We start from the raw sequence: 26711 nt of genomic DNA, 5'->3' as shown, positions 1-26711 counted from the left end.
AACAGATATACTCTCTACCATTTATAATCTAAGTTTTTACCGTTCGTTAAAGTACAGCAAGAATATTCTGTTCCACCGATGCGTCTGCGTTTTGATCGACCTGCACTTTCGACCTTAAGTCATAACCTTGCATGTCGTCGATCTTTTCTTCTCTTCTACCATTCTGTTGTACAGTTCCTGCATTCTTTTTCACATACGTGGGCCTATCGAACTGTTTCTTGTCACGTTCGAAATCCCATGCTTTGGACTGCAAATGTAGATTTTCCATGGCTTTCGTTCTATTTATTTCACCTTTTAGAGCATTTATGTGTTTAAGGTCACTGATATCTTCTCCGTCACTTATATCGCTTTCGTCATCATCTGAACCTGCAACTACGTTGTTTGTATCCTTCGGGACTTCTGTCATAGTTACTTTACCGTTGGAACCTATATTCATGCTAACAACATATTTTTCGCGCCTGCCATTACGTTCCTTTTCTACTTTTTCCCACTTTCTTAGATTACGTTGTTGCTTCTTTAATGCGAGAGCCCTTTCTCTTGCGCTACCCCATAACCCAATCTCCTGATTCATGTCAAAGTCACTAGCATTATCAATAATTTTAGTTCTTTCTGCTGAAGTATCTTGGAAATGTAATAATCTATCTAGCCGTTCTTGTGCTGCTAACAACTCTGGGTTTTCCTCCACTGTATGGTCTTGCTCTCCAACTTGCCTCTCATTTGTTCCACTCTCTTCTTGTTTCTCTTGTAATTTCAACACTTCATTACGTTTTCTTTCTCTTTCTCTTTTCCTTTCGATGAAATCAAATAATTTGTCCTGTTCAGCAAATAAATTTTTACCCATGCCGGAAGTTATCTTATAGGTTTTTGTCTTCTTCTTTGGGATATTAGCATCATTCGACGCATTAGATAAGGACGATGGTGAACTGCTCAATTCGTTTTTCTCCTGGTCTAAAATTTTCATCATCTGTGTCCTCTCGTCATCAGAAATCAATAGCTCATGGCAGTGGCCGCATTTACCTTTATTCAGTCCCTCTATAACACAGACAACTTTACCACAGTGAAGGCAGTTTGGTGCTATGTCGAAAACCGGATGCCTTGTGCCTTGACAGTTACAATTTTTAGAAGAACCGCTATCTCGAAGCTCTAGTATCTTGATTGCATCGTCAATTTCTTGCAACGACTGTAATTTCTCTTTAGATTTGTGCTCTTTTTTCCCCTTCGTAGATTTTGATTGTGTGGGTTGATTTGATGGCTGAATGGTAGGCTTCGTTGTTAAGCTTTTCCTCCCCTCCTTTATTTTTTTCGGTTGTTCATTCTCAACCCTGGTAACATTGTTATTAGTGAGCAGCTTTGATTCTTTTTTCGATGCAATGGGGGCAATCTGATCAAGGTGTGCATTTTTCGTTTTCTTTTCCTCTCTTTTATCAGTTTGATTCAAAAGTTCATTGAACCTCATTACAAACTCAAAAGATAGATCTTCATGGCCTAGGAACTCCAAAAATTTTGAGGCAATTTGTTCTGGATTATTAGATGTTGTGCTCAGCACCTGCTCGCACAAGGCTTTTACATCAGACTCTTCTAAAGGCAATATTTGCGGAACTTTTTTGGTCGCATAGTCAATAGCCTGCTGCCTTGTCATTATTAATAATTACTGTCAACCCAAGATTAGAGTTAAACACCCCACCGTTTCTCAGATCCTGTTCACTCTGACGCCATCCGCTGGCTGTTAGGCTTTTTCTACTTTTTTCTTGCTGTAAATATTTCAATATTGGCGCGATACCCGGCAAGCGAAGATCATAAGGAATATCAAAATAAACCTCATATTTGAGGACAATGACAACAGATTTGTCTTTTGGATGAGCAGTAAAACTGGTTGAGTTAAGTCAAATTCTACCTAGCGATGGTATAGGATTTGAACACATCATGGCGATTAAGAAAAGAAACAAAATTAGGTTACCAAGTGATCACCCTGAGGAGCTTGGAGTTGATGGTTCTGCTCATAGGCCAACACAGCAAATTAAGGCCGTAACGCTGAACGATTTTGAAGATGATGACAACGATGTTTGTGCTCTGCAACCAATAAAGTTTAAGAAAGTGCCCAAGCGCGACATTACCTTTGATGGTGAGCAAGCAATAAAGGAGAATGATTCGCATTATAAAGACCTCTACCATTCAAAGAAAAATACCGATACATCGATGGGGAACAAAGATGATGCGGTGGTTCTTAATATGGAAGACTTAGTGGAAGGAAACCACGATTTATTAAGTGATTCCTCGGAGGCTAGTAATAGCTTCGAAGGCGAGCACACTACTAGTATACCAACTCGAGAAGAAATTGCAAAACTGAAGGCACAGAAATCAATTTCTAGAAGGAAAATCAGTAAAAGCGATGTCGTAAGAGAGAGAGACTATGTAAAACTGTTAGACAGTGAGGATAAACGTGAGATTATGGAGACAATAAAATCGAATGGTGGTCTGAAACGCACCAATGAAAAAGAGATTGAGAATTTCAGTGACGATGAAATGCAGGGCTTTCAAGACGAAAGGCTAGCACTCACAGATAATCAAATTGCCATTCAAAAGGATTCTAAAAGAAAGATTATTGAGGAAGCCATAAATGATGCGCCTTACAGAGTCGATGAAGAATGGGAGACGCAGCTTTTAAGCAAGGGAAATATACACAAACCGAATGAAGGAATCATCACATCCCTACCAATACTTTTCCCAGACGATGATGAAAGTGACAACACCATTGAGGAGATAAGCGAGATGGTTTCGAAGATCTGCTTGCAAAGGAAGAAGGTTGAAATGAGATTGCAAGCTTTAGAAAAGGCAAAAATTGACTTGGAAAATTCTAAGACAAACCTAATAAATAAGCTCATAGGCAACTGAAGGTTAATCATGTTTATCTTTTCAAGTACTGGTAGAGGGAATTTATCTCCCGATAAAAAATGATATGAATGTATAGAAAGATAATGTATATTTGTATACTATAAAATGTCCAATATATTGCACACTTTAGATAACAGGAGACAAAATAAAAATGGCAGTAATTTATTGAAGCATAAAATTAATGCACTTATTTTCTCTTTTCGCGAAATGCTTTTTTAAAATCGTCCATTACACGGTTTTCACTAGCAACATTTACCGAGTAGCCCGTTGGATCGACATGGTTCTTGGCTTCTTCCCAATCAAATTTGGAATCAGATGACATCCTAGGATCATAAAATGCTGTGATATCGACTGAAGAATCCATGGTGTCTTCGAGATCACCAAGTCTATTATTATTGCTCTTAGGTTGTATGATGTTATCATTGATTTTAAGTATGGGTAGTTTCTTATTGGAGTTCGACGATTGGCCTTTAGCGAAGGCATCTTCGTCACCACTGCCTAGCATCTGGCTTATGTCGTTGAAATGCTGGTTATTCTGCCTTATTGTGCTAGGTAATACTGATGTTGCATGGAGACTGGTACGATTTTTTTTTCTCCCATCAAGACTCATGTTTAAAGACTGCAAAATAGGAGTGTGTGAATTAACATTCTCACTGGCGCCACTGTTTGACAATTTAAAGTTAAAACCGGATGCTATATCGCCATCATTATCATCTTCGTCGGATAAGTCATCGATTTGAGACCAACCATTGAAGGAATCCTCCTCAATGCTGGCCAATGTCTCCCTAGATTTGTTTAATTTTAGTTCGGGAATTCTAGATGAACTTGCATCGTAACATGGTAAATCAATACCATCGGCCTTTAACACATCAAAATATGATGGAGGATCTACGGGAATAGCATTAACATCAGCTGTTCCGTGCTTTGCTAGATCAAAATCAAAATCTGGAGGTGGGGAGTTTGATAGTGGTTGATGATTCAGTATTGGTGAGGTGATGGGCGACAACGGTAACGCCTGAGGGGAAGTTAGTTCCCTTGGAATTTGATTGGGCTTATAAATGTTTGCGACTAGCTGTTTGGATGCAAAGACATTGTCACTTTGAGCATTCTTCTTGGAGGCATTATCCGCCTTGCTTTTTCTCGCGCTTTCAGTTCTATTACGTACGACTGGAAGATCAGACGGTATTCTAATGTTCATCTTCTGTACGTTTGGTGAAAGAACCGGAGACGACAGCACTTCCTTTGGAAAGAAAATATTGGAATCATGATGACTTGCGTAATTCTGCTGATCTGCCGTTGGTGCGAAATTGCCATTTTCATCGCAATACTGGAAGTGACTCTCGTAGCTTGGTAGTAAAGTATTTGCGTGTGAGCACAGTTGATTTAAAATGTGAATTGGAGAATCAATACTTATTTCGAAATGTTTTCTATTATCCCCGTACTTCTTGGAAAGACGAAGACAGACTTTTATCCAATGATGGGCTTTGATTTTATCATAATTGGTATCAGGGTGTAACCGTATACTATTTGTAAACTTGCTTGGAACGAACACTTCGAACTGGAAATCTTTATTAACTAGGTCGCCGGATTTTTCATCCAGGAGGATGTTTCCTCTATTTTTAGCTTTCAAAGGATTGGAACCAGTTGGGATATGAGGTAGTTTTGGACCATTATGTTCAGCCAACAAAAATTTTTTGGTTGGCTCCAATCGACGAGCCTTCTCATGATTCCCATTACTATTACAGATGTATTCCATGGACTCGGTTAGATATATTCTTATCCGATGCAGAGTAACTTTATCTAAGGGAGCGAAATGGAAGTCAATGGGCAAAAACGCATTCAAAACAATTTCTTTCGAAAAAATTACCACGTCATAATGAAGAAGATCTTTCCAGTCCTTGGAAATTGCAATAGCCTCAGTCTCCTCTACGGATCCATCAGAAGGAAGCCTTACGACTTGGATGGGTAATTGAGCATGTATAGCTGATTTGAATGCGCCAAACCTTTCTATATCTATTGACAGTTTATACTCCACGGAACCGAAATTCGCCTTTATACTTTCTGGATAAGATTGTGATATTGGCTGTTCAAAAGTGTAGATATAGTCGCCCGGTCGAAAGATAAAAACCTCTTTAGAATCTTTGGACGGTGTAAGATAGGTATCCTCTTGATCAAGGCTTGGAGTAGCACCACTATTACTAAATGTTCTCGTAAACAAATCAGATATGAAGGTATGAGGTGACAAAGCATTACCATGAAAATTTGCGGGTACCGATCCTCTTCGACTAGATGATGATACTGGTGCCTTTTGGATAGCCAGCAGGTTACTGTCGTCATTAGAAACATCACTAGATACTGGCTTGTTACTCAAATTATCCGATGATAATGAGTTGCGTTCATACGCATCCAGACTCAGATTGCTATTATCTTTAGGAGGTTCGGCAATTGGTGGAATATATACTGAAGCACCGCTTTTTTCAAGTAAATAATCTTCGTCACTCATAGATGGGCGATTGGACGACTTATTTGAGCTGTGATCTTCCAAGGTGAAAGAATTCATGTGGTCGTCCGCTTGATAAAATGGCCAAGTATGATTAACAACAGTTTCAACATCTGAAAAATCTTCTCGCTTTGGTGGTATACCCTCTGGCCATTCTGTTCTGGATATCCCTTTAAATGTTATCGATATACTTTTTAATTTCTTCGGCTTCAACACTCTGACGATAAGAGATCCTCTTAAGATACTGGGGGCTATTTCAGACAATCCGTTAGTTTCAAATCCTTTTAAAAATACTATGGGCTCGGCAAGCTTTACAAAGACTTGTAGCGTTGTTGTCTGAACTAGTGGGACGGCATCAGATGCTGCGTTTATATCTTGCTCCATGGGGAACACTGGAGCTACAGTATCATTTTCTGTATTGGATTGGAGCATGTAGTCATAGAGGATCAAGCAATATACTATGAGATTCCAGCGTATTTGTGCGGAACAGAACTTTCTGTTGGTTGTCTTTCTTGATGCTTGTCTCTTCTTATTTCAACGAGTTGTTCTCATTTTTGATAAGATGGGGATAGCGAAATAAGACAAAAGAGTCAATATTTTGCAATTCGCTCAAAGAGGTAAAAAGGCGGCGCTATTATATATCTGCATATATATCATATAAATGTTAGGAGAGCATTTGGCAGAGCCCACGTACGACAACGGGGCGATTGCTAATCATGCTGGGCAGTTTGGAGGGAGCTTACTGACCAAGAAAGGAGGAAACTCGGTCTATATAGTCAAAAGTACTCTTTCGAAGGAAGTGCTCGATGGAAACCACGGCAAACCACAAGAAATCACAGTTCCTTGATTAAAGATTCCACAGTTTGCTTCAGCGTCCTAATTTGGTCTTCATTGGCATTTGTAATCTCTTTGAGGAGGTCGTTGACTTTTATTAGGTCATAATAGTTTTCGTAAATGGTATTCTTTATAGAATTGTTAGTCTCAGTTTCTTTGCCCAAGAGCTTGTTGTGAATTTGTACCAGTCTCTTGAAGGGCAGGTTTTTTATCTCTTCTTCAGCATCTTCTGACCCCTCCTTGGGGTCCTCTTCAGCTGCACTTAATTCATCCTTTTTCACCGGTTTCTCAGTGTTTCCTTCAGTATCTACATTCACACCTGTAACTTGCCCCTCCTCAGAGTGAGCCTTGCTGACTTTTTCTCCTATACGTGCATCTTTTCCATCTTTATCTGGTTCGTTTTCCAAGTTGTAGAATTCTCTTAAGAGCAGTCTTCTATCCTTGTTCAGACTGCTGACCCTCAGGGACTTTTTGTGACTAATCTGTTCTGCCATCTGTACTTATATTCATGTCAGATCCCGTTCCACTGCAAATACGCCTCTTCTGTGCAGAGCCTCACCTATACGTACAACTTACTGCCTCTTGTTTCCACGCAGCGAAAATTCGATGATTTCTCGTATAAAGCATATCGAACCTGAATCATCACAAAAAGGTCTATCCTGTAATGGACCCTAGCCACAACAACCCTTTCGTTGCACAGGTGGCATATACTTCCAAAGCTTTGGTAGAATTAGTTTTTCGACATAGGAAAAGATTTGCAGGAGAGTATGAGACTTTCGTTTGGTAAACAACGTTATCATGGCGGTACAACAGTAACTTTGACTGAACGAGGAGCTTCTGATTCGTTGCATGCTGCGCAAGCTATCTTCCAGAACCATTCCAATGAGGTCAGCAGTCCATGCCCTTCATTAACGGTGAACAGTAATGCTCAAACAAGATTATCAGAGTCATCGCTACAGAGACCAGGGCGGAAACAAGAACAAAAGAAGGCTCGCATACGAACAAAACAGGTTCCCAAGATTAAAACAACGGCGCCTAATGGTGTTGAGTTGTCTAAGAAACACAGTCCAAGCCCCGCAGGTAAAGACAATGTTATTAGTACTGCACAAATGGCAGCGGCTTTAGCACATTCACAATCTAAACTTAGTTCAGACAACAATCACCCTTATTCTTCAGGATTGGATACACTAAAAAGTTTGGAAACTCCAAATTTGAGTGGTTTGTTGGGCATTCACTCGCGTTCATGCTCAAGAAACGGCTCTAATGAATCATTGACGCTTGCCCAAAGAACTCCCGACAATAGATCTCAAGAAAATTTATTTACTCCATTAAGTACCAGTAGAAGGCCATCCTCGGGTTCTATGGAACCTGCAATTAATAAAGATAACAACAAAACTCAATCCAAACGTAGACCCTCCCCTCCCTTGCAATCATCATTTATCGGTAGTGGTGTCCTTCATGAAAGTGAAAACCTGTCATCAGTCAGTATCGATTCCAAGCATAGCCTAAATCTGGACACTTCAGACGTTATTTCTAACAGGTCACAAACAAGTCTGTCTCAAACAATTAATCAACTTTCGTTATGTGAATCAGAGCCATCTATTGCAAGCTCGAGCACTACTACCACGGCGAGTAACCAGGGAAGCAGCTTGCCTAACTTGGTTCCGAATTATTCTTCTGATATGAGGAAGAAGAAGCTTGTCAACAAATTTAAAAGGAAAGTTTTTGGTACTAAGCCCAGACACTTATCTTCACAATATGAAATGGATGCGAGCAACGAAGAGTTGGGACAGCATGAACAACAGCCAAGTATGAGATTTAAAACAACACTACGTAAAACTTCTGTGAGTACAAACGCGGAAAACGATCATACGTCTTCGCTACACGAAGGAAATGTGAGGTTTAAGTATAATCCTTCTAACGATACGTATGATGTATATGATGATACTGAATCTGATTCTGGATCTGATCAGGACCAGGGCGCTATAGCCAAGCCACGCAAAAGAGACAGAATTAAGAGGAAGATCAAGAATTCTGCCAATAAAACGACACATCACAGGCCTATCCATCGCACAAGGAATCGGAAATTTAATGAGGATAAACCTTGGAAATCCCATACAGATATAACCTTCGTAACGGACAACGAAAGAAAGCGTTACGAAAGTATGTGGGTAAGTAACAGACACCGTCATTTGAACCTGTTGAACTGGTGGCCCTCCTTGAAGCATGATTCCGTAGCCATCAACACTTTACCCGAGGATGGATTGATTTTAAATATCATAGTCCGCGATATCTGGAAGCGGTCTAATTTACCCAATAGTCTATTAGCAGAAATTTACACTAAAGTAGACACAAGAAAAGATGGTACATTAGACAGGAACTCCTTCATTGTGGGTATGTGGCTCGTCGATCAGTGCCTGTATGGCAGAAAGCTTCCCAATGTTGTCGAGCAATGCGTTTGGGATAGCGTAGATAGATATGCTTCGACCTCGGTTGTGCCAGTGAGTACGCTCAAAGCGATGGCCAAGCAAAAGAGAAAGCAAATGAAGGAAGAGATCAAGAATATCAAGAAGGAAAACCGCGTAGTTCTTATAGACCACAATAGCTCGTCGTGACAAGTGTGATTCGTACCATTTCACAAGTAGATACACACTAAATATATATATCTATATATTGCGTAATTCTCCTACTTGCTACCGATAAGCTAATTGTACCATCATCGCAGAAATTTCGTTTGTGATATAGTTAATCCTACTAAAAAAGGTGTGTTAGTCTACTCTATTATTGTTATTCCCGGGTTTTTTGCTTTCCTTCCTTTTTCCAAGGAAGGGGCAAATCCGATCAACTGAAAAAGAGGCATCGTCTATTCGAATGCCACCATTAAGGCGATTGGCAGGCTAGTCGTGGCGAGTAGATCACAGAATATCGGAAATGTTTAAAGTGTTTGGTTTTGGTGCAAAGGAAGAGATTCCTGAGCTTTCACAGGAAGAAAAAACTAAAGCCATTCTAAAACAGGCTCATGATTTCGAACAGGCATTGCGTGCAATGGATTATGTCCTGGACGATAACGCTGATGAAGGTTTAGCTTTGCTGGATGAGAGTGATGCTAAAGAAGCATCCGATCAAACTATCAATGCGTTAGCTCGTGGTGTCATTGAATTTTTGGAGGCCACCCTAGGCTTTGAAGCTGAGGAGATGAAAAAGGCTTCTGCCACTTTGGCTAAGGCAGAAACTTTATCTTTGAAAAGTAGAGAAAAGGCCCAAAAGGTTGGATTGAAGAGCAGTTCCCTGTACCCTCCTGGGACAGTTTATGCTGTGACTTATACCGAGTCATGCCTTTTACATGCCCTGTTAATGATCTTCAGTGAAAGTATGATGGAGGCGGCCAAGGCGATTTTAAAGCTCAGAAAGTCGTACTACATGTTACAAGAAATCTTGGAAACTATTAAAGCTGCTAATAAAGCCAAGAAATTGAAACTCTCGTCGGGCAGTGAATATAAAGAATCTACGCCAGCAACTTTCATAACTGGTGGTGATGCGTTCAATTCCGTTGATATACCTTATGAACTGACACCTGAAGAACAAAAGGATAAAGATCTTTTACTGTTTGCTGAACAGATACATAGCATGAGGACTGAAAGATTATCCGGCGCCCATATCGGTAACTCTCCTGCAATTAATAGGTTGAGAGGTGAACTAGGACTACAAGCAATGGAAGACTTGCCAAAGAAGGAAATAACGGATCATCAAGTTCTCTCGGATGACATAGATTTAAGTCAAGCCACAATTGACGAGTTTGTTCATTCTGGTGTCAATTTATGTTTTGGTATTTTACAAGTTGTGATATCACTGTTGCCACCTGCTATTGGTGCAGTCCTGTCTGTGGTTGGATTCAGGGGTTCCAGAGAAGAAGGTCTCAGACTTGTTTGGAAAGCCACAAAGCAAAGAAACGTACATGGCTGTATAGGTTTGTTAGCTCTAATGTTCTATTATGATGGGCCTTTCCAATTCACTGATGATGATTTTGATATTCCTGCAGCAGTTAAGGATTCCAGTCACAGTGAAGATTCAGACGATGAGGACATGGATGGCCCTACGCTGTTGCATCCTGGGAAAATACTGGAAGATGCGTTGTTGCAATCGAGGGCACTATTTCCCAATAGTGCACTATGGTTGTTGAATGAGGCAAGGATGCTATCTGGTAAGGGACGTTTAGAGGAAGCGGTCGCGTTGATGGATTCGATTGACGTTAGCAAGATACGGATGAGACAGGTCAAGTCCTTGATGATTTTCGATCGTGCTATCACATTGATCCATTTGCATCAATACGATAGAGCCGCAGAAGATATTTTATCTCTATTAGACATCAGTGATTGGTCACATGCCTTTTACACATATTTTGCTGGCTGTTGCTATCTAGAAAATTGGAGACTGTGCGAAATGGGAATAATGAAGTCTGACAAAAAGGATGAATACCAAAAGAAGGCCGAAGAATTTATCTTCACGTCGGTGAATTTGCTAGGTAAGAAAACCTTTAAATCAAAAAACCTGCCACTAGATAGGTTTATACTGAGAAAAGTTGAGCAATTTAAGGCGAAAAAGGAGGAACTTGGGGTAGAAAATCCATTGGATGCTATCGCTACTTCGCCGGTGCACGAAATCGCCTACTTCTACAATGGTTACAATAGAATGTCTGAAGAGCATTTAGAGCTGACGAAGAAAATGCTAACCGAGTATAGAAACCCTGCCATTGAAGCTCTAGACCCAGACCAAGAGTTAATCAAGGATCTCTTGGTTTCTTTGACATTTAGAAGGCTAGGCCATATCCAAGAAGGATGTGATATACTAGACGAAAAGGTTTTACCTAAATTTTTTTCCATTCAAAACGGCAAGGTCAAATATACAAAGAAGAATGAAGATCCATGGGCTTATCCAACCGCGCTTTATGAACGTGCCCTATTTACGTGGAAATTAAAGGGTATGGATGGTCTCCCAGAAAGTAAAGAATGGCTAGTGAGGGCTCAGGGCTATGCAGATGATTATGAATTGAGTACTCGAGTGGGTATGAAAATTAAAGCAGCCATTGACCGGGTTGACCATTCATTATAATGAGGTGTTGATCATCCCTCATTTCTTTTTTTTTTCCCAATATTTTTTTACTCTATTAGTTCTACTGATATCCTCTTTAATTTTGAAACACTAAATTATACTTTTTGACTGTACATATCTTGCGTAGTTTAATTGTATACGGTTTAATGCTTTCTCTCAGTAGCATTGTTATCCTTCTCCCTTGCGCAAAAAATAGGAACCCGCTTTGGAAAAGAGGAAAGGAAGATGACGGACATTCTAATAAAGTTGCGTTTGTATCGGATTGTAACCATCTTAGCTACACTATATAATAAGGAATTATAGTTATCCTTTAAGTGGCTTTGATTTGCTTTTGGCTAATTGGGATATTCCTGCTAAAGCCTTTTAACAATGAGTAGCGGTGGCGAAAATGATCACTTTTATAGTTTTGATGAAAGTGATTCCAGTTCTATTGAACTTTATGAATCCCACAATACATCTGAGTTTACCATACATGGACTAGTTTTCCCGAAGTTAATGAGTGTAACAAGCCAAGAGTCAGAATTTGACATCAATGAAGATGAAGATGGAGTCGATACCATATACGAGGGGATGCTAGATGCTCCTCTTACGAAAAGCAACAAAAGAATATTGTGTGAAGGAAGCGTACCGAATCTCAACTATGAGTGCTTAACGACCAAGGGTATATTTGAAAGAATGCTTCAAAGAGTTGACCATTTACAACCCATTTTTGCAATTCCATCTGCAGATATATTGATATTATTACAACATTATGATTGGAACGAGGAACGTTTATTAGAGGTTTGGACCGAAAAAATGGACAACTTGCTTGTAGAGCTTGGCTTAAGTACCACGGCGAATATCAAGAAAGATAATGAGTACAATTCACACTTCAGAGAAGTTGAGTTCAAAAATGACTTTACATGTATTATTTGTTGCGATAAAAAGGATACGGAAACATTTGCATTGGAATGCGGCCATGAATATTGTATCAATTGCTACCGTCATTACATCAAGGATAAGTTGCATGAGGGGAATATCATTACATGCATGGACTGTTCCTTAGCATTGAAAAATGAAGATATAGATAAAGTGATGGGACATCCTTCGAGTAGTAAATTGATGGATTCTTCTATCAAAAGTTTTGTTCAAAAACATAATCGCAATTATAAATGGTGCCCATTTGCAGACTGTAAATCCATCGTGCACTTACGAGATACGTCTTCGTTGCCAGAGTACACCCGTTTGCATTATTCACCCTTCGTTAAGTGCAATTCGTTTCACAGATTCTGTTTCAATTGCGGATTCGAAGTTCATTCCCCAGCAGATTGTAAAATAACGACTGCTTGGGTTAAGAAGGCCAGAAAAGAATCCGAAATTTTGAATTGGGTTTTATCCCATACTAAGGAATGTCCAAAATGTTCTGTCAATATTGAAAAAAATGGTGGTTGTAACCACATGGTTTGCTCAAGTTGTAAATATGAATTCTGTTGGATTTGTGAGGGTCCCTGGGCACCCCATGGTAAAAACTTTTTTCAATGTACAATGTACAAGAATGGTGATGATAGCAAAAGTAAGAACCCTGAAGACGCTAATAAAACTTTGAAGAAATATACATTTTACTATAGATTATTTAACGAACATGAGGTTTCAGCCAAACTGGATTGGAACCTGGGGCAAACAGTGGGTACAAAAGTTCATGCATTACAAGAAAGAATGGGCATTTCATGGATTGATGGACAGTTTCTGTCAGAAAGTTTAAAAGTGCTAAATGAGGGGCGAACCGTCTTGAAGTGGTCATTTGCCGTGGCATTTTATTCGGATGCATCTCACAATTTGACGAAGATTTTCGTCGATAATCAAATGCTTTTAGCTAACGCAGTGGAATCTTTATCAGAGCTATTGCAAATAAAAAACCCGGAAGTAATCATGAAAAGAAGGCCGGAGTTTTATAATAAGGCCGGATACGTGGAAAACAGAACCACTGCGTTAATGGAGTGTGGTAGAGAACTACTATGCAAGGGGATTTGCAAAGTCGTAGAATGAATAGTTTGTTGTAGTATTGTTTTGATTGTTCCGTTGTATTTATTCATTTTTTTGTATTGCGGGATGTTCTGTTATTTATGGAGTTTAAATGTTGTTGCATTTTTGTATTTTTTTATTTATTTGAATCTGTATTTGGTGTTGAAATACTATTTATATACACATTTTTGTTTCAATTCCGGCAAAGTCACTATTCTTTTGAAAAGAATTCAAAACTCTTTGCATTGGAAATAAAGGTTAACAGCTGACTTACATTTTTAGATATTTAGTTCTTTATTAGAACTTCATAAACAAACTAGAGAATTCGGTTTTGATGAAGTGCTACTTTTTTCTTTTTGTGTACTTTTCTCATAATGTCCTTATTTCACAGTCAAGAACTTCTACCAAGCGCTGGACCTCCAATTTTCTCCTAGCATCTTCGATCCAACTTTCACAAACTTTATGAGGCCAACCCTTTAGGGAGACAACTTCTTCTACGGCATCGTTGAGGTTGGATACTCTTAAGTTATCGCCAACCCTTGCATAAACAGAATCGAAGTCTGTGGCATCCGAGGGATTACCTGTCTTCGTGAACAAGAAAAGGGAAAAAAATTTAGCGGTTAATTGCCCCAAAATACCGGAATTTGGTGGCAATAAAGAAGCTGTCTTGAAGTCGTCTGCCAGCAAGTTCCATCTGTTATAGATCTGCTCATTCGATAAGATCTTTTTGCCGCTACAAGTGAATTCTAATTCATTTAAAGCTACGCTTAGTAGCGATGGAGTGTTTTTCTTTGGCTCGCATTTGCATGATACTTTCCCATCTTTGCTTTCACTTTTATTGCCTTTTTTGCAGGAACAGCTTTTGCCGTCACCGCAACAAGATTTCTTGTTGAAAGTGGAGAGAAGGCCGGAAAGAAGTTTCAACCTGGAGAGTTCCTTATCGATATTCACATCGGGCAAGATATTGTTGTTAATCCTAGATTTGATCTCATCTACTTGGAAAGTTAGTTGTACTAGAGCTTCGTTTTTACTCAAAATTTTGCTTGATCTATCGATGGATTTACTGAGGTCGTTAACTTCAGAGTTTATTTCCTCTAAATGAGCTAATCTGCCATTTCTTTCCTTCTCAATTTTGTCTTTGATAATTTTATTAAATTCTTTAACTTGAGTGATGGATAGCAAGCCCACTTCATTCGCATGTTTGGCTTGTAGCAATTCTTCGTTAGCCTTTAGTTTTTCTTCTAGTTCTTTGTCTTTTTGCTTAGTCAAGTTTTCCTTAAACTCATCTACCTCTTGTAATAGGTTTTTCTGTAGATTTTCTTCAAACTCCCTTTTTGAGTTTTCATATTGCGTGTTTAATTCTGTGATTACTTCTGATGTTCTTTGTATCATGTATTTGGATAAAGCCTCCTTCAGTGTTTCATTTAATTGGGATATATTCGTAAGCACATTTTGGCTAGACTTTTTCATTGAATTGAATTTAGTTTCGGGAATGGAGAGGTTTGAGTCATTTAAACTGTTGATGAGATCGTTCAAAGAGCCTATGATTTCTTTTAGTTGTGGATCAGAATTTTCTGTTTCGATATCTAGCGGATCTAACGATAGGATTTTCTTTACTTCAATGTTTTCCCTATTAGATTTACGGGTTGGTGAACTGCCAGCTAATCCAGATGCTAAGTTGCTGCTCTTTGCCTTCAAGTTGTCCCAGGAATCTTCTAGAAACAAAGTTGGCCTGTCGTGATAGTGTTCATACGTTTCTAGTAAATCCTCGGCAAAAGGAATGTTATTGGAGAAAAAGTCTCCAAATTTGTCATTTTTCTGCGAATATATGATACCTCCAGCGTAGAATGCTGTCGCTGACAAGGCAATAGTCCAAAAGGTATTGCGAAATTTACGTGAAGCTTTGTTTGATGCAACGGTAGTTCCTGTGTTTATGCTGGCTAGACCCCTCCTTAGCACAATTTTTCGTGAGGCAGTAGTTCTTAGCATGATACGAATATTAGTTTTTAGGGATTCCAGTGCGTTCTTATGCCCTTTGTCTTTCTTCACAAAGTATAGCTTCCTCGAGAACAAGAACAATTTTAATTCAAGAGTTTATTTTTCAGTTTTTTGACAACCCTTAATTCCGATTCCGCACAGAATTTTGTTTTAGGATTTTATTGGTTCAATGAGCCAACGGCACGTCGAAAGTGATCGAACGTTCCGTGTCTACTGCTATAGTGCATTAACTCTCTGTCAAATATATGATCTAATAAGTCATTCGATGCATCATTATTTTGCAGGAAGTTTCATCTGTTGTTAATTTTCTTTCGATGTACGCTCTTCTTTTCTTTATAAGTAGTAAATGAATCTTAAAAAAACACAATGGAAACTTAGTTCTATGCTCTAGTCATAAAATTAGTTACGAAGGGCACGAAAATAAACTGGCCCTTTTTTTGCTGGAGCATGTTCTATCTTTCGTATCTTAATGTATATATTGTATTATGCCCAAAGATGAAATCGTATGCACATGGGAAGGTACAAGGAGATTACCCGGAAGCTGATATATGATCTTGTGGTGTAACTTTGATTTTTCTGGCCTTACGATAGACCGGGTGTATCAAGTAATTGATGAGGAGAATTCTGTTAGCTATTTTGGACGCTGGTTCAATCTTGATTGAAAAGTATAACACCTCTTTCTTTTCCTCAGCTGATGAGGTCATGAGGGAACACAGAATGAAAATAAAGAAATTTGTCATGCGAAATCAATGATGTTGGTTCCCTCTATAAGTTTAAAGTAATTCAATAATGTAGCCAATTTTTGTTACCCGTCGCTGAATTATTATCTTGTGTCAGTAATTATATCTTTATTGTCACCACAGAAATAGTTAGAAAATTTGACGACATAAAATACAGGAATTTGGCTTATTAGTTATTGGGAATAGTTTTTAAATTCTTCTGTTTTCATTTAAAACTATTAATCGGCAGCATTTTGAATAATCAAACACCTGGACAAAAGAGTTTATTGCTTCTCTTAGCTATGTTTCTGGACTATTCTGGATATGAGGCTCTTACCGAAATCAACTCTTCTTTTGGAAAATATGTCCTTCTATTGCAACAATTCGAAAATTGTCGAGGTTTGAAAGGTCGGCTTGAAATGCTCAAGGATCTGGGGAAAGAATTTACGATATTCGAGGAGTTGAATATGGAAGACTTCAGAGAATCTAAAAGTATGGTTCACAGATTTTATACTATGGTCATTTCTTTGAGGCAGATTATGGAAATTGGGCCATTAATCAGGCGTAGCCCTGCTGTTTTAGTTGTGGAATTTGATTGTCCAGTGGAGGATTGTCTAGATGAATTGGATCCGTTGCATCCACTGAATAGGACCTACATATTCATTCATAAACAATGGATCTATTACCATCAATATTATATAGTTGAAAAAGTAAAGAAAGTTATTCTTAATATGGCTCCGGTAAGAGAAGATGATTGGAGTATCCTTCACAAGGTTGTTTATTCTGAAGGCTTCGCCGAAAGGCGATGGAAAAATAAGAAATACCTGGGTGATATCTACATTCCACAACCATTATTGAAAAGCAATAAAATCACTACTATTTCTAATTTTTCTCAACTTACTAAAATCTCCAAGGTCAGGGTTTACAGATTCAACGCTACAGCAGTGTGTGACCCAGAGAATTTGAACAAAAAAAACCTGAGCGTCAAGGAGCTTAAAGATAAAGATCTCCCTAATCTTATCTGGACTCTAGAACCTGAAAAATTCTATGTTGACATGAGACCTTACAAAGAACACCAGGAAAGGAAAAAACGGAGAAAAGAATCCACACTTAGGACACAAGGTGAGAAACAGGAGAACAGTATTACGGAAAACAACAAAAGGGATATTAACGAGGTTAGAGCATCGCCAGGATTGAAAAATATCATGAAAACACCTCTTGCTAATAAGGTTGTTAATATTTTTAATAACTACGCTGCTGTTGTAACAGGCTATGTGACAGAAGTGGATAAAAATGAGGACGATGAACGGAGAGATGGCAATAGACTTGAAATTGGAAACGACGAGATAGCTCAAAAACTTGGAAGTGAAAGTCGAGATGATTCAGAAACACAAATGGACAGTGCATGCATCCAACTTGAACTTCAAGATAATGATGAAAACAATATATCCTGGAATACAACTATGCGAGATATTGATCCAATTTACATGAGTGAACGATGTGTTAGGGTTTGGAGAAAGGAGCAGCAAATGCTAGGATTGGAGAAGGCTCGAACATTTGAGAAAAAATACCATAAAGATTTTATGGTAATGAACGAAAATCAGTTCGAAGAACCAGGTAAGTATTCGGGGAGACGCATAAAAATCCGAAACGCCAGAGCTAGAACTAAAATAGCATCTTCCGCCAGTGAAAATAATAACGATAGTAAATCGAGCAAAAATTGTCATAAAGAAGAAGCTCACGGCCTAGTGAGAGAATATTTTAAGAACAAACTCAATTTATCACCTCACAGAGACAGGTATCAGGAGGTAAAGGACAAGAGAAAATATAAAAATATAATGAAATATAATTCGAACAGTTTTAACAGCATTAACAAAATATCTGGGGAATTCCAAGTATATGGGCCAACCACTTTAACAGATATTCACTTTAAGGATGTCGTAACTGTGAAATTCAAGGACCTCAAAGCGAAATTTAGAAAACTTAAAATAAACGCTTGATTTGCCAAAAAAAGGTTTTATTGAGTTCGAAAAGTATTACCAAAATGTAAGCACAACACAATGCATTCAAAAATAGGATAGGATGTATCATATTCTACTGTTCTGTAGTTTGAAACTGGAGATGAAAATCGCAGTAAATTGGCAATAATCAGGCCTTTTCTTTTGTGTTATATGTATATTTAAAAATGAAACTTTATATCTCCTTACTGGTATTACAGTGTAATGCCTATTCTGGAGAAAATAAAGGATTTTTGACAACAAATCAACGTTTCTAGGTATTAACAGCTTTCTATTTGAAGAATAAGGTATTTTTATTAACAACATCGCTCGCTTACCACATTTTTAAAGATGTTTTGGTTTTTTTTTTGTGATAAGTAATATAGAAAGTACGATTTTTCTCACATTGAATGATAACTGGTGGTATGCTCAAGACATGCTCTCTCGTGGATGCAGTGAAGCACAGTTTACTATTTTGGGCTTCCTTTGTTCAAAATGTGTGAAAAGGTAGCTGAAACCATAACATTAAAATTCGAAAGCTACAGGGCTCTTAATTAAATAGACGCATTACGTTCATAACCAACTAAAACAATTTGGAGTCAAATAACTCGATTTCCCCTATACTATGTATATAATTAGAGGCTATCGCTAGCTTTCATGTGGTTTATTACTTTCGTGGACAGTGACTATTATTCTGGCCGGACAATTCAGGTTTAGAAACCTCTGCCCCTGCGATATGAACTTACAATGGAAGTATACGTAAGTTAAGAGAATAGGTCTGCGCAGCAACTGTCGGCACTAATCATTTGTTAAGTAGCTTCGATATTGAGCTTTGAGAAAATTTAAAATATTATTACAGTGCGAGGGCAGGAAGAAGGTTTGGCTTATTTGAAGTAAACATATATATTTTTAAAATGTTGCAATTTAAACTAGTTCTATTGGGTGACTCATCCGTGGGTAAATCTTCCATTGTTCATCGTTTTGTTAAGGATACATTCGACGAACTACGTGAGAGTACGATTGGTGCTGCTTTTCTATCTCAATCAATTACTATTCATCCAAACGATGGTAATGAAACAAAGGATGTCGTTATAAAATTTGAAATTTGGGATACTGCTGGTCAAGAAAGATACAAGTCCTTGGCACCAATGTATTATAGAAATGCTAATGCAGCATTGGTAGTTTATGACATCACCCAGGAAGATTCACTACAAAAGGCAAGGAACTGGGTTGATGAGTTGAAAAACAAGGTAGGCGATGACGACTTGGTTATTTACTTACTAGGGAACAAAGTGGATTTATGTCAAGAATCACCTAGCACTGAGACAAGCCCAGAATCAAACGAAGGCGGGGATGAAGAACAGAAGGTAAGGGCAATCAGCACTGAAGACGCGAAACAGTACGCACAAGAACAAGGGTTACTGTTCCGAGAAGTGAGTGCTAAAACGGGCGAAGGGGTTAAGGAGATTTTCCAGGATATTGGTGAGAAATTATACGATTTAAAGAAGGACGAAATTCTATCTAAGCAAAATAGGCAGATCGGCGGAGGCAATAACGGACAAGTAGATATTCACTTGCAAAGGCCATCCACAAATGATCCAACATCTTGTTGCAGTTGATATGTCATAATTTGCGTTTTAGAGTAAAACAACAGAAGTTGCTTTAATTAAACTGCCACTTCGTAATAAAGCAGTACATTCATAATAAAGTAAAGAAGGGAAAAGGGAGGAGTACACGTATATATGGTTGTAGATGAACAATATATGAATATATATATATATATATATATATATATATATAGCCGTCGGCAAGACCCCTAATTTTTTAGCTCATTTTATTTACCACGCACGCATATATGAAAATTTGATGTTATATGATTTTGTTTGCATCTAATTTACGTAACCTAAAAAAGAAGAACCCTTGATGTGTGTTATAAAAATTGAAACTATAAAAGAGAAACGAAAGAGAAGAAAATGTTTTCATTTTCGCTGTTAATGCCCATAGCCATGTAGTCGCTAGATTCAGTGATTAAGCTAATGGCATAACGTTATCGGCAAAGTCACCAATGACATTACCAGCGGCTTTGTAGGAACAAATGATGTAATCACCCCATTCGCCACCGCAAGATTTCAAACCGCAACCGACTTCAGAAGTTCCCTTCCATACGACTTGGGTGAAGTGACCTGCGCTTTCACTAAAACCAGGGTTGGAATAGTCGTAGCTGGTAATTTCGTTATACCAGGCATCAACAGAGCCGGTTGTACCATAACCCAGCGCCAAGTTTTCACCGTATGGACCACCGGAATGTACTAAGTTCCCTGAACAATCGTAGGAGTCAGCATAGTTTTGTGCATATGTGGCTAGTGTGTCGGACCATGTCAAAGAACCGGTATCCTTGTGCAATGCCCTTTTGGTGTTGTGTTCGTTAACCATCGACGTTGAGAAATCAGAGCTCGAGGATTGGGTAGTTGAGGCGGTGGATTGAGTAGTGGTAGCTGTGGTTGGGCTAGCTGTGGTTGGGCTAGCTGTGGTTGGGCTGGCAGTGGTTGGGCTAGCTGTGGTTGGGCTAGCTGTGGTTGGGCTGGCAGTGGTTGGGCTAGCTGTGGTTGGGCTGGCAGTAGTAGTTGTTGGAGTGGCTGTGCTGGTAGGTTGTACTGAAGATGTTAAAGATGTGGTTACATCATTCTCGCTGGATTCCTGTGTGGTACTTTCAGAAGTTTCTACCGCTTGTGTGATTGTAGTTGCGGTAGAGAAAGCTTCAGATGTTGCAGATTGTGCCACCACAGCGCTTTCTTGGATAACGGAAGTAGCTATGCTGTCCACTTCAGCATTAGCGACCACAATAGGAGCTGATAAGGTAGCAGTGGCACTAGCGGCTGAAGCGGTTTGAGTGCCCTTGGTAATGAATGTTGTTAGAGTTTGACCGTTTTCCACACGAACTATACCTTGTACCACTACAGTAGCAGCTTGATGGACATGTTGTGTGACAGTTACAGCAACTGGAGCAGATAAAGCGACAGATGCAGATGCGACCAGTAGTGAGACCTTAGAAAATTTCATCTGTGTAAGTTTTGGTATTAAAGGAGTGGTATTGTTTTATGTTGGGGTGTTTCGAGGAACGATGATACCAAGAGCCAACAAAAGCATCACACCAATATGTGACACTCTGCAACAAGCTTATATATACAAAGATCAAGATGATTGCCTTTGAACGACGTCTATGTTTCAAACATATCATACATAGAGAAGTGCGTGAGATACACGAAATGTACTGTGAATAGCCCACATGTTTATTCCCGCTATAGGAAAGATGATCTGTGGGCAGATCTCTCATTCGTTTCATGACGGGGTCCATTTCAACGATCCGTATTTCTTTTTTTCACTTTTTCGCGAGGCCAGCTCGATTTTCTTTTGGCATTTCGCGAATGTCGCGAAAGTCTCGCGACCGATCTAAATGATGGCGCAGTGCAGTCTTTGCGGTTAAGAAAGACGTTCTCGAAGCACATCGCCAGAGTGCTGAGAGCCGTTAAGACCCAGATGTGAGATCTCTGCAGGATTACCAAGAATGCCTGTGGGCGTCATTACAGGATGATGGTGAATGGGGCGAGCTGAGTTTTATTTTGCTCAAGGCTAAAACGATCCGAAACTACTGTTTAATGATATACGTTCTTTTACCCAATACAGAACTAGAATGCGTAAGCACGATTAGGAAACGTCCATAGCGAGCCAAGAAAAAGCATCCCGTAATGGTAGTAGAATTTTGATCAGCAATATGACGAAGAAGGTCGAGCCGGTCGATCAAGAATTAAAGCTCGCTCTCGAGTAGCCTCGCTTAGCATCAAGTAGTCACTAACAACATGAAAGTACCTTTTCCAGTTACTTTTTGTTTTCCTTCTAGTAAGTGGCTAGTCAGTGCACTATTTTGCAAGAACGCTTCTAACCTTACTTCATGACGTCCTCGGTTTACATAATGATATATAGCTCAAACATTTTTTAATGTTTAGGTTGTACTCACTGATCTTCTTGCCGTCATGATATGATTGGATAATGAAATGTTACCCGGAATAGTTTACACATGAGTGGCGTTTCAACGTGTTGCCAAAAATATAAGACCAAAAAACCAAAACACACCCCTAAGAAATGTATAGTGATTTATATTAGGAGAGAAGCACTATAATTAAAGAGAATTTGGCCTGAACTCGTTACTATTCTGTTGTAGTTAATCACTAATATAGACAGCCAGAAAAGGAAGAAAAAAATACGAAGTGTTTAAGGAAGGGAGCCATGCCCAAGTTAGAAACCGTTTACTTATATGCTGGTGAAGAACAACCACGTGTTAAATTGACTTGTATTAAGGAAGGTCTCACTTTACCTCAAGTTATCAAGTTTGTGCATTCTATTCAAGAACTGTACGGGATCGAATTACAAACTTCGGAGACCATAACAGAGAATTTGAAGATAGATTGTGCACCTGCATATTTGAAGCCGAATTGTATTCCCCATTTCTACATTCTTGAATATGAAGAAATAAATGACACTTTTTTCATTTGGAAATCTGATGGTCGCTGGCAATTGAACAAGCTGTCTGTCCTGTTGTACGTGGATAACGATGCCAATGTTGTTAAGAACACTTCCTGGAAGGACGTTTTCCAGAATGATAGACGGTTCAGAAATTATGATAAACGGGCTTGGTTACAGCATTGTCTAGAAAAAATGAACGAAGATCTTTCAAAATTAAACGTTGAACAATTCTGGTCTCAATATGATAAAATATGTCAAAACATTTCTAGGCAAAAGAAAAAAAACGATCAGTTCAATATGGAGGTTTTCAATAACTTCAAAAATGTTGTTTCTATTGCTGTCATAAAGACCAAAGTTTTATCGAACAAGCGAATTTTGACAACGATTTTAAGAAATTACCATAACTCGATGAAAAAAAAGTATAACGTTCAGGAACAAAATCTTAAGGAAAACAGTTTGGCATCATGTTCAAACAATGATCCTTCCACATCTCTGGAGAGCGAATCAAGACATTTCTCTCCAGTAAACTCACTGTCTCCTTCATCTTTAAGTACTGATGAAGAGGCAACTTCGACGGACTACATCTACAGAGGCCCTGAGTCTAAACCGAATGTGGATTTCATGCACTCAAGTGCCACAAACGATCTGATTAAGTCGAATTTTGAAAGCTATTTCAAATTGATGGCCGAGGATTATGAAACTTTTGACTTGAAGGCTTGGTCGAGACAAAGACCTCGAAAGTTCCAGCTAGTGGAAAAAAAAAAAATCACTAAAAACTCTCCCAATAACCATCATCCGCATAAAAATGGCAAAATATCTTTTTAACTATTCCGGAGAAACACGTCTTTTTCACAGCATCTACATATCCATTAAACAAAGAGAATAAAAGTAAAAGCCAAAAAGTAAGTACGTATATAGAATCAATTTTTAATTATTATAAAAGTGTTTCCTGCCGTTTTTGTATTTATTGTTAACATCGGCATCTCGAAAAAAAAGTCGCATTATACGATATGATTATATAATTTTTTCATATTCTTCAGATCTTAAGCATGAAGGTTCTAATTTGTTTGTTTGTTTATTTATTAATTTCGTTTGGTTGAGAAGAATAAGTCATTTGACTAGCTACCCAATTTCACAAGTATCTAATAAATACGCCGGCTTTTTTATCGCATTTCTGTAATCTCCTCTGCCCTCTTCGGTGTTTGCTTCAAATAGATAAATGATAAAAATGTGGAGGTTGCAAATTGTACTGGTGCCGCCAAGTGCCCAGGATATCATCACATTTCTCGACACAAGCTTGACTATAAGCGATACCTCACAGTTAGCATTTCCTATGCTTCAGTGTAATGAAGGTACAATTATGCACAACAACAGTAACAATAACTGTAACAAGTCCTCTTCTACGAGCCTGTCTTCGCGCAAATCTATTCAACCAAATCATGATAGTGATTTTATTAATTACCTCCCGAATTGTAAAAAATTTCTACATTTTACAAATGGTAACAATACCCTTCTACAGCTTTCCAATGAAATTTTAACTAAATTTGATAGACTTTATCCAAACTTCAACGAACCAATTGAAATCGTATCTCTACGAGATAGACACGGTTGTGATTTGGATTCTGAATTTTCAATAAAAGATGTATTTGAAAGTGATGGTGTTGTTTTGGTAATTTTAAAAGATGAATTAGACTGGAGTAGATATCAACATATTTCGCTTTTACAATTGGCAAAACAGCGAAAACGGCAGAACAAGTCGTCCACAAAATCCATGATTTCTGAAAAAAAGAAAAAAGTCTCTAGGGAAGGCTTATCGTCTACACAAAATAAAGATACGCTACATCTGATAGCTAAAAGCTCGCTCAAAAAGAACTTTGTTAATAAGTCGAGAGTGTCAACGCCGCTAATGAATGAAATTCTACCGCTTGCAAACAAGTATGAGGCACTGAATAAAGAAAAGGGTTCTGTGCCACTACTTCCGACAGTAATTGTATCGAATGTACATAAGCATTTACAAGATCACTGCCATGCTAACAAAGGAGCTGCAGTACATGAGAGTGACAACAATAAAGAAAATATACCTTCATCCATTGAGCAACAGAAAAATGATGGCGTTAAGATGCACGAATCAAATGGCCCAAATGACCTACACAATACATCAGAAGACCCTAATTATGAACCTGCAGATGAAAATTCTCCGCAAATTTCGTATGATTCGATTGATACCGATTTTCAATTAAGCACTACTTCTTCTACAAATTCTGATATGCATATACAAGATTTAAAGACCTCTAGCGCAGCTCATAGCCCCAGGAAGAGTTCTTTAGAGATTAAAGTTCAAAATAAAAAAAGAGACGATCTGCCGCTGAACGACAAAGATATAGGTGAAAATTATAGAAGGATAGAAACATTTTCAGACGAAGAGGATTTCAACGACACCGATAATGATCATGCGGATTCGTTTGTCAATAAATCCAAGAGGGCTTCCGCAGGTTTCCGGGATATCAATTCCGACTTAGATAGCGTTTCGTTCAACAGTGATATTGAAGACGCAGTACAGAGTACTCAGAGTACTAAAAATCCTATTTCTCCTTCCTTTTTTTCTGAGAAAAAATTGAATAATCGTTTACATCAAGGTCAAGGTAAGGAGGCCCTATTTCGACTTGTTGAGAACGAATTTCCTGATAAATCATTGAGTGATGCCTCTTCTATTTCGCATGCGAAAGACGTAAAAATACAAGAAACTATACGAAAACTAAATAGGTTTAAACCAATTGAAGAATCTAAGACCCAAAGAAGTAGCAATGTTGCGGAACCAGGTTATGGAAAATTTGAAACAATGAAGAAAGATAAACCCAAACCCATAAATTCAGAAGGCGTAGGTCTGGACACTAAGCATTCTAATGATCCCAATGGTATTGTTTCCGGTACGAAATCTGCAAAATTTGGTAAAATTAAAGTAAAACGAAAGACTGATGACGCCGAATCGAAAGTAATAGAGTTTAAAAGGAAAAGAAACATGGGGAATAAATCCTTGAAGGATATTTTTGCCAACGCTGGGAAAACATCAAACGCAGCTTCGAGCATAAAAGTAGTCAAACTAACGAGAGATCTTGTTGATGATTCTAAAGACAACGCGGAGAAAATTTTTAATAGAATGGCACAGACACAAATCTCACCTAAGGTGCCAGTTAAGGAATCAACTCCTGAAGAAAAAAAAAGTGGCCAAGCAATACCATCCAGCTTCGAAAGAACGCCACAATTCAAGAAGGTTAAGGTTACAAGGTCGCATTCTTCGTTTTCTTCATCTTCCTCCGTTTCACTTGAATCTTTATTGGAGAGCTCTTCCTCAGATGATTCGGATGATGATTCAGGTTCGAGGAATGTGCAAATTAAAAAAATTAACTTTAGTACAAGGAATGGACCGGCCCGAGATTCCAGTGAACAACTAATGCTAGATGTAGATGGGAATGAAGTGAACGCAAAGAAATACCAAACGCCTAAATATGTTGAGAGTGATGAAGATGACGAGTAAGTCAGTTATCATGTTGGGTTCTTTCATACTTACCTTAAATATTCTTGACGAATTGTAGTAATTTTTTTTTAAGACCGGATCATGGAATCATAATCTGAATTTTCAAATGTTGCCAAAAAAAAAGCTAATAGTGTACGATATACATCAATTTACATATGATTATAACGGACTTTGATTCATGAACCTTTTAATCGGTCTGGTCTATTCGTCACCGTTATTCAGTTGTTACTCACAATATATAAAAAGACAAAAAAAATGGTTGCTAAGAGATTCGAACTCTTGCATCTTACGATACCTGAGTATTCCCACAGTCAACTGCGGTCAAGATGTTTTCTTGAATCAGGCGCCTTAGACCGCTCGGCCAAACAACCACTTATTTATTGAGATTTCTTTGCATCTCAACATTTGATATCTCATTCGTAGCCAAGTTACACATATAACTACACGTAATTAAAACGTATTTGTAATAAATCAATGAGTAATAAAGAGACTAGCATCACATTAGCAACTCCATCCCAGAACGTGGGCCATGCTTAAATGGAGCACCCGAAATGTATAAATACATGAAAAATTAGTTTAGATCCGAGATTCTGCGCTTCCACCCT

General features: G+C 38.4%; 13 protein-coding genes and 1 non-coding gene across 14 annotated transcripts; 8 read left to right on the top strand and 6 right to left on the bottom strand.

Moving 5' to 3' along the window:
• Nucleotides 1–46: 46 nt before the first annotated feature.
• On the bottom strand, nt 47–1639 carry RQT4 (Rqt4p; the record flags this gene model as incomplete). The annotated part of the gene is made up of 1 exon (XM_033911755.1): nt 47–1639. The coding sequence occupies one exon, from the start codon at nt 1637–1639 to the stop codon at nt 47–49; it is 1593 nt and encodes a 530-aa protein (XP_033767646.1).
• Nucleotides 1640–1923: 284 nt separating this feature from the next.
• On the top strand, nt 1924–2892 carry NTR2 (Ntr2p; the record flags this gene model as incomplete). The annotated part of the gene is made up of 1 exon (XM_033911754.1): nt 1924–2892. The coding sequence occupies one exon, from the start codon at nt 1924–1926 to the stop codon at nt 2890–2892; it is 969 nt and encodes a 322-aa protein (XP_033767645.1).
• A 187-nt stretch (nt 2893–3079) lies between these two features.
• ALY1 (Aly1p) lies at nt 3080–5824 on the bottom strand (the record flags this gene model as incomplete). The annotated part of the gene is made up of 1 exon (XM_033911753.1): nt 3080–5824. One exon carries the CDS (start codon nt 5822–5824, stop codon nt 3080–3082), a length of 2745 nt encoding a protein of 914 aa, XP_033767644.1.
• Nucleotides 5825–6225: 401 nt separating this feature from the next.
• VPS51 (Vps51p) lies at nt 6226–6720 on the bottom strand (the record flags this gene model as incomplete). The annotated part of the gene is made up of 1 exon (XM_033911752.1): nt 6226–6720. The coding sequence occupies one exon, from the start codon at nt 6718–6720 to the stop codon at nt 6226–6228; it is 495 nt and encodes a 164-aa protein (XP_033767643.1).
• A 273-nt stretch (nt 6721–6993) lies between these two features.
• On the top strand, nt 6994–8841 carry IRS4 (Irs4p; the record flags this gene model as incomplete). Its single annotated transcript, XM_033911751.1, has 1 exon — nt 6994–8841. The coding sequence occupies one exon, from the start codon at nt 6994–6996 to the stop codon at nt 8839–8841; it is 1848 nt and encodes a 615-aa protein (XP_033767642.1).
• A 316-nt stretch (nt 8842–9157) lies between these two features.
• SPAR_K02260 (uncharacterized protein) lies at nt 9158–11335 on the top strand (the record flags this gene model as incomplete). Its single annotated transcript, XM_033911750.1, has 1 exon — nt 9158–11335. One exon carries the CDS (start codon nt 9158–9160, stop codon nt 11333–11335), a length of 2178 nt encoding a protein of 725 aa, XP_033767641.1.
• A 369-nt stretch (nt 11336–11704) lies between these two features.
• Nucleotides 11705–13360, top strand: HEL1 (E3 ubiquitin-protein ligase HEL1; the record flags this gene model as incomplete). Its single annotated transcript, XM_033911749.1, has 1 exon — nt 11705–13360. The coding sequence occupies one exon, from the start codon at nt 11705–11707 to the stop codon at nt 13358–13360; it is 1656 nt and encodes a 551-aa protein (XP_033767640.1).
• A 345-nt stretch (nt 13361–13705) lies between these two features.
• Nucleotides 13706–15325, bottom strand: MIC60 (Mic60p; the record flags this gene model as incomplete). The annotated part of the gene is made up of 1 exon (XM_033911748.1): nt 13706–15325. One exon carries the CDS (start codon nt 15323–15325, stop codon nt 13706–13708), a length of 1620 nt encoding a protein of 539 aa, XP_033767639.1.
• Nucleotides 15326–16355: 1030 nt separating this feature from the next.
• Nucleotides 16356–18053, top strand: SPAR_K02230 (uncharacterized protein; the record flags this gene model as incomplete). Its single annotated transcript, XM_033911747.1, has 1 exon — nt 16356–18053. The coding sequence occupies one exon, from the start codon at nt 16356–16358 to the stop codon at nt 18051–18053; it is 1698 nt and encodes a 565-aa protein (XP_033767638.1).
• Nucleotides 18054–18964: 911 nt separating this feature from the next.
• Nucleotides 18965–19669, top strand: YPT52 (Rab family GTPase YPT52; the record flags this gene model as incomplete). Its single annotated transcript, XM_033911746.1, has 1 exon — nt 18965–19669. One exon carries the CDS (start codon nt 18965–18967, stop codon nt 19667–19669), a length of 705 nt encoding a protein of 234 aa, XP_033767637.1.
• A 409-nt stretch (nt 19670–20078) lies between these two features.
• PRY2 (sterol-binding protein) lies at nt 20079–21110 on the bottom strand (the record flags this gene model as incomplete). The annotated part of the gene is made up of 1 exon (XM_033911745.1): nt 20079–21110. The coding sequence occupies one exon, from the start codon at nt 21108–21110 to the stop codon at nt 20079–20081; it is 1032 nt and encodes a 343-aa protein (XP_033767636.1).
• A 1224-nt stretch (nt 21111–22334) lies between these two features.
• FPT1 (chromatin-associated RNAPIII regulator FPT1) lies at nt 22335–23396 on the top strand (the record flags this gene model as incomplete). The annotated part of the gene is made up of 1 exon (XM_033911744.1): nt 22335–23396. The coding sequence occupies one exon, from the start codon at nt 22335–22337 to the stop codon at nt 23394–23396; it is 1062 nt and encodes a 353-aa protein (XP_033767635.1).
• A 403-nt stretch (nt 23397–23799) lies between these two features.
• TOF2 (Tof2p) lies at nt 23800–26106 on the top strand (the record flags this gene model as incomplete). Its single annotated transcript, XM_033911743.1, has 1 exon — nt 23800–26106. One exon carries the CDS (start codon nt 23800–23802, stop codon nt 26104–26106), a length of 2307 nt encoding a protein of 768 aa, XP_033767634.1.
• Nucleotides 26107–26362: 256 nt separating this feature from the next.
• SPAR_Ktrna12L lies at nt 26363–26477 on the bottom strand. Its single transcript has one exon. It is a non-coding gene; the product is annotated as a tRNA-Leu (tRNA).
• Between the last annotated feature and the right edge of the window lie 234 nt (nt 26478–26711).

This window comes from Saccharomyces paradoxus, chromosome XI, assembly GCF_002079055.1.
Source record: "Saccharomyces paradoxus chromosome XI, complete sequence".
NCBI classification, from domain to species: Eukaryota; Fungi; Ascomycota; class Saccharomycetes; order Saccharomycetales; family Saccharomycetaceae; genus Saccharomyces; species Saccharomyces paradoxus.
This window is presented reverse-complemented; position numbering and strand designations above follow the sequence as displayed.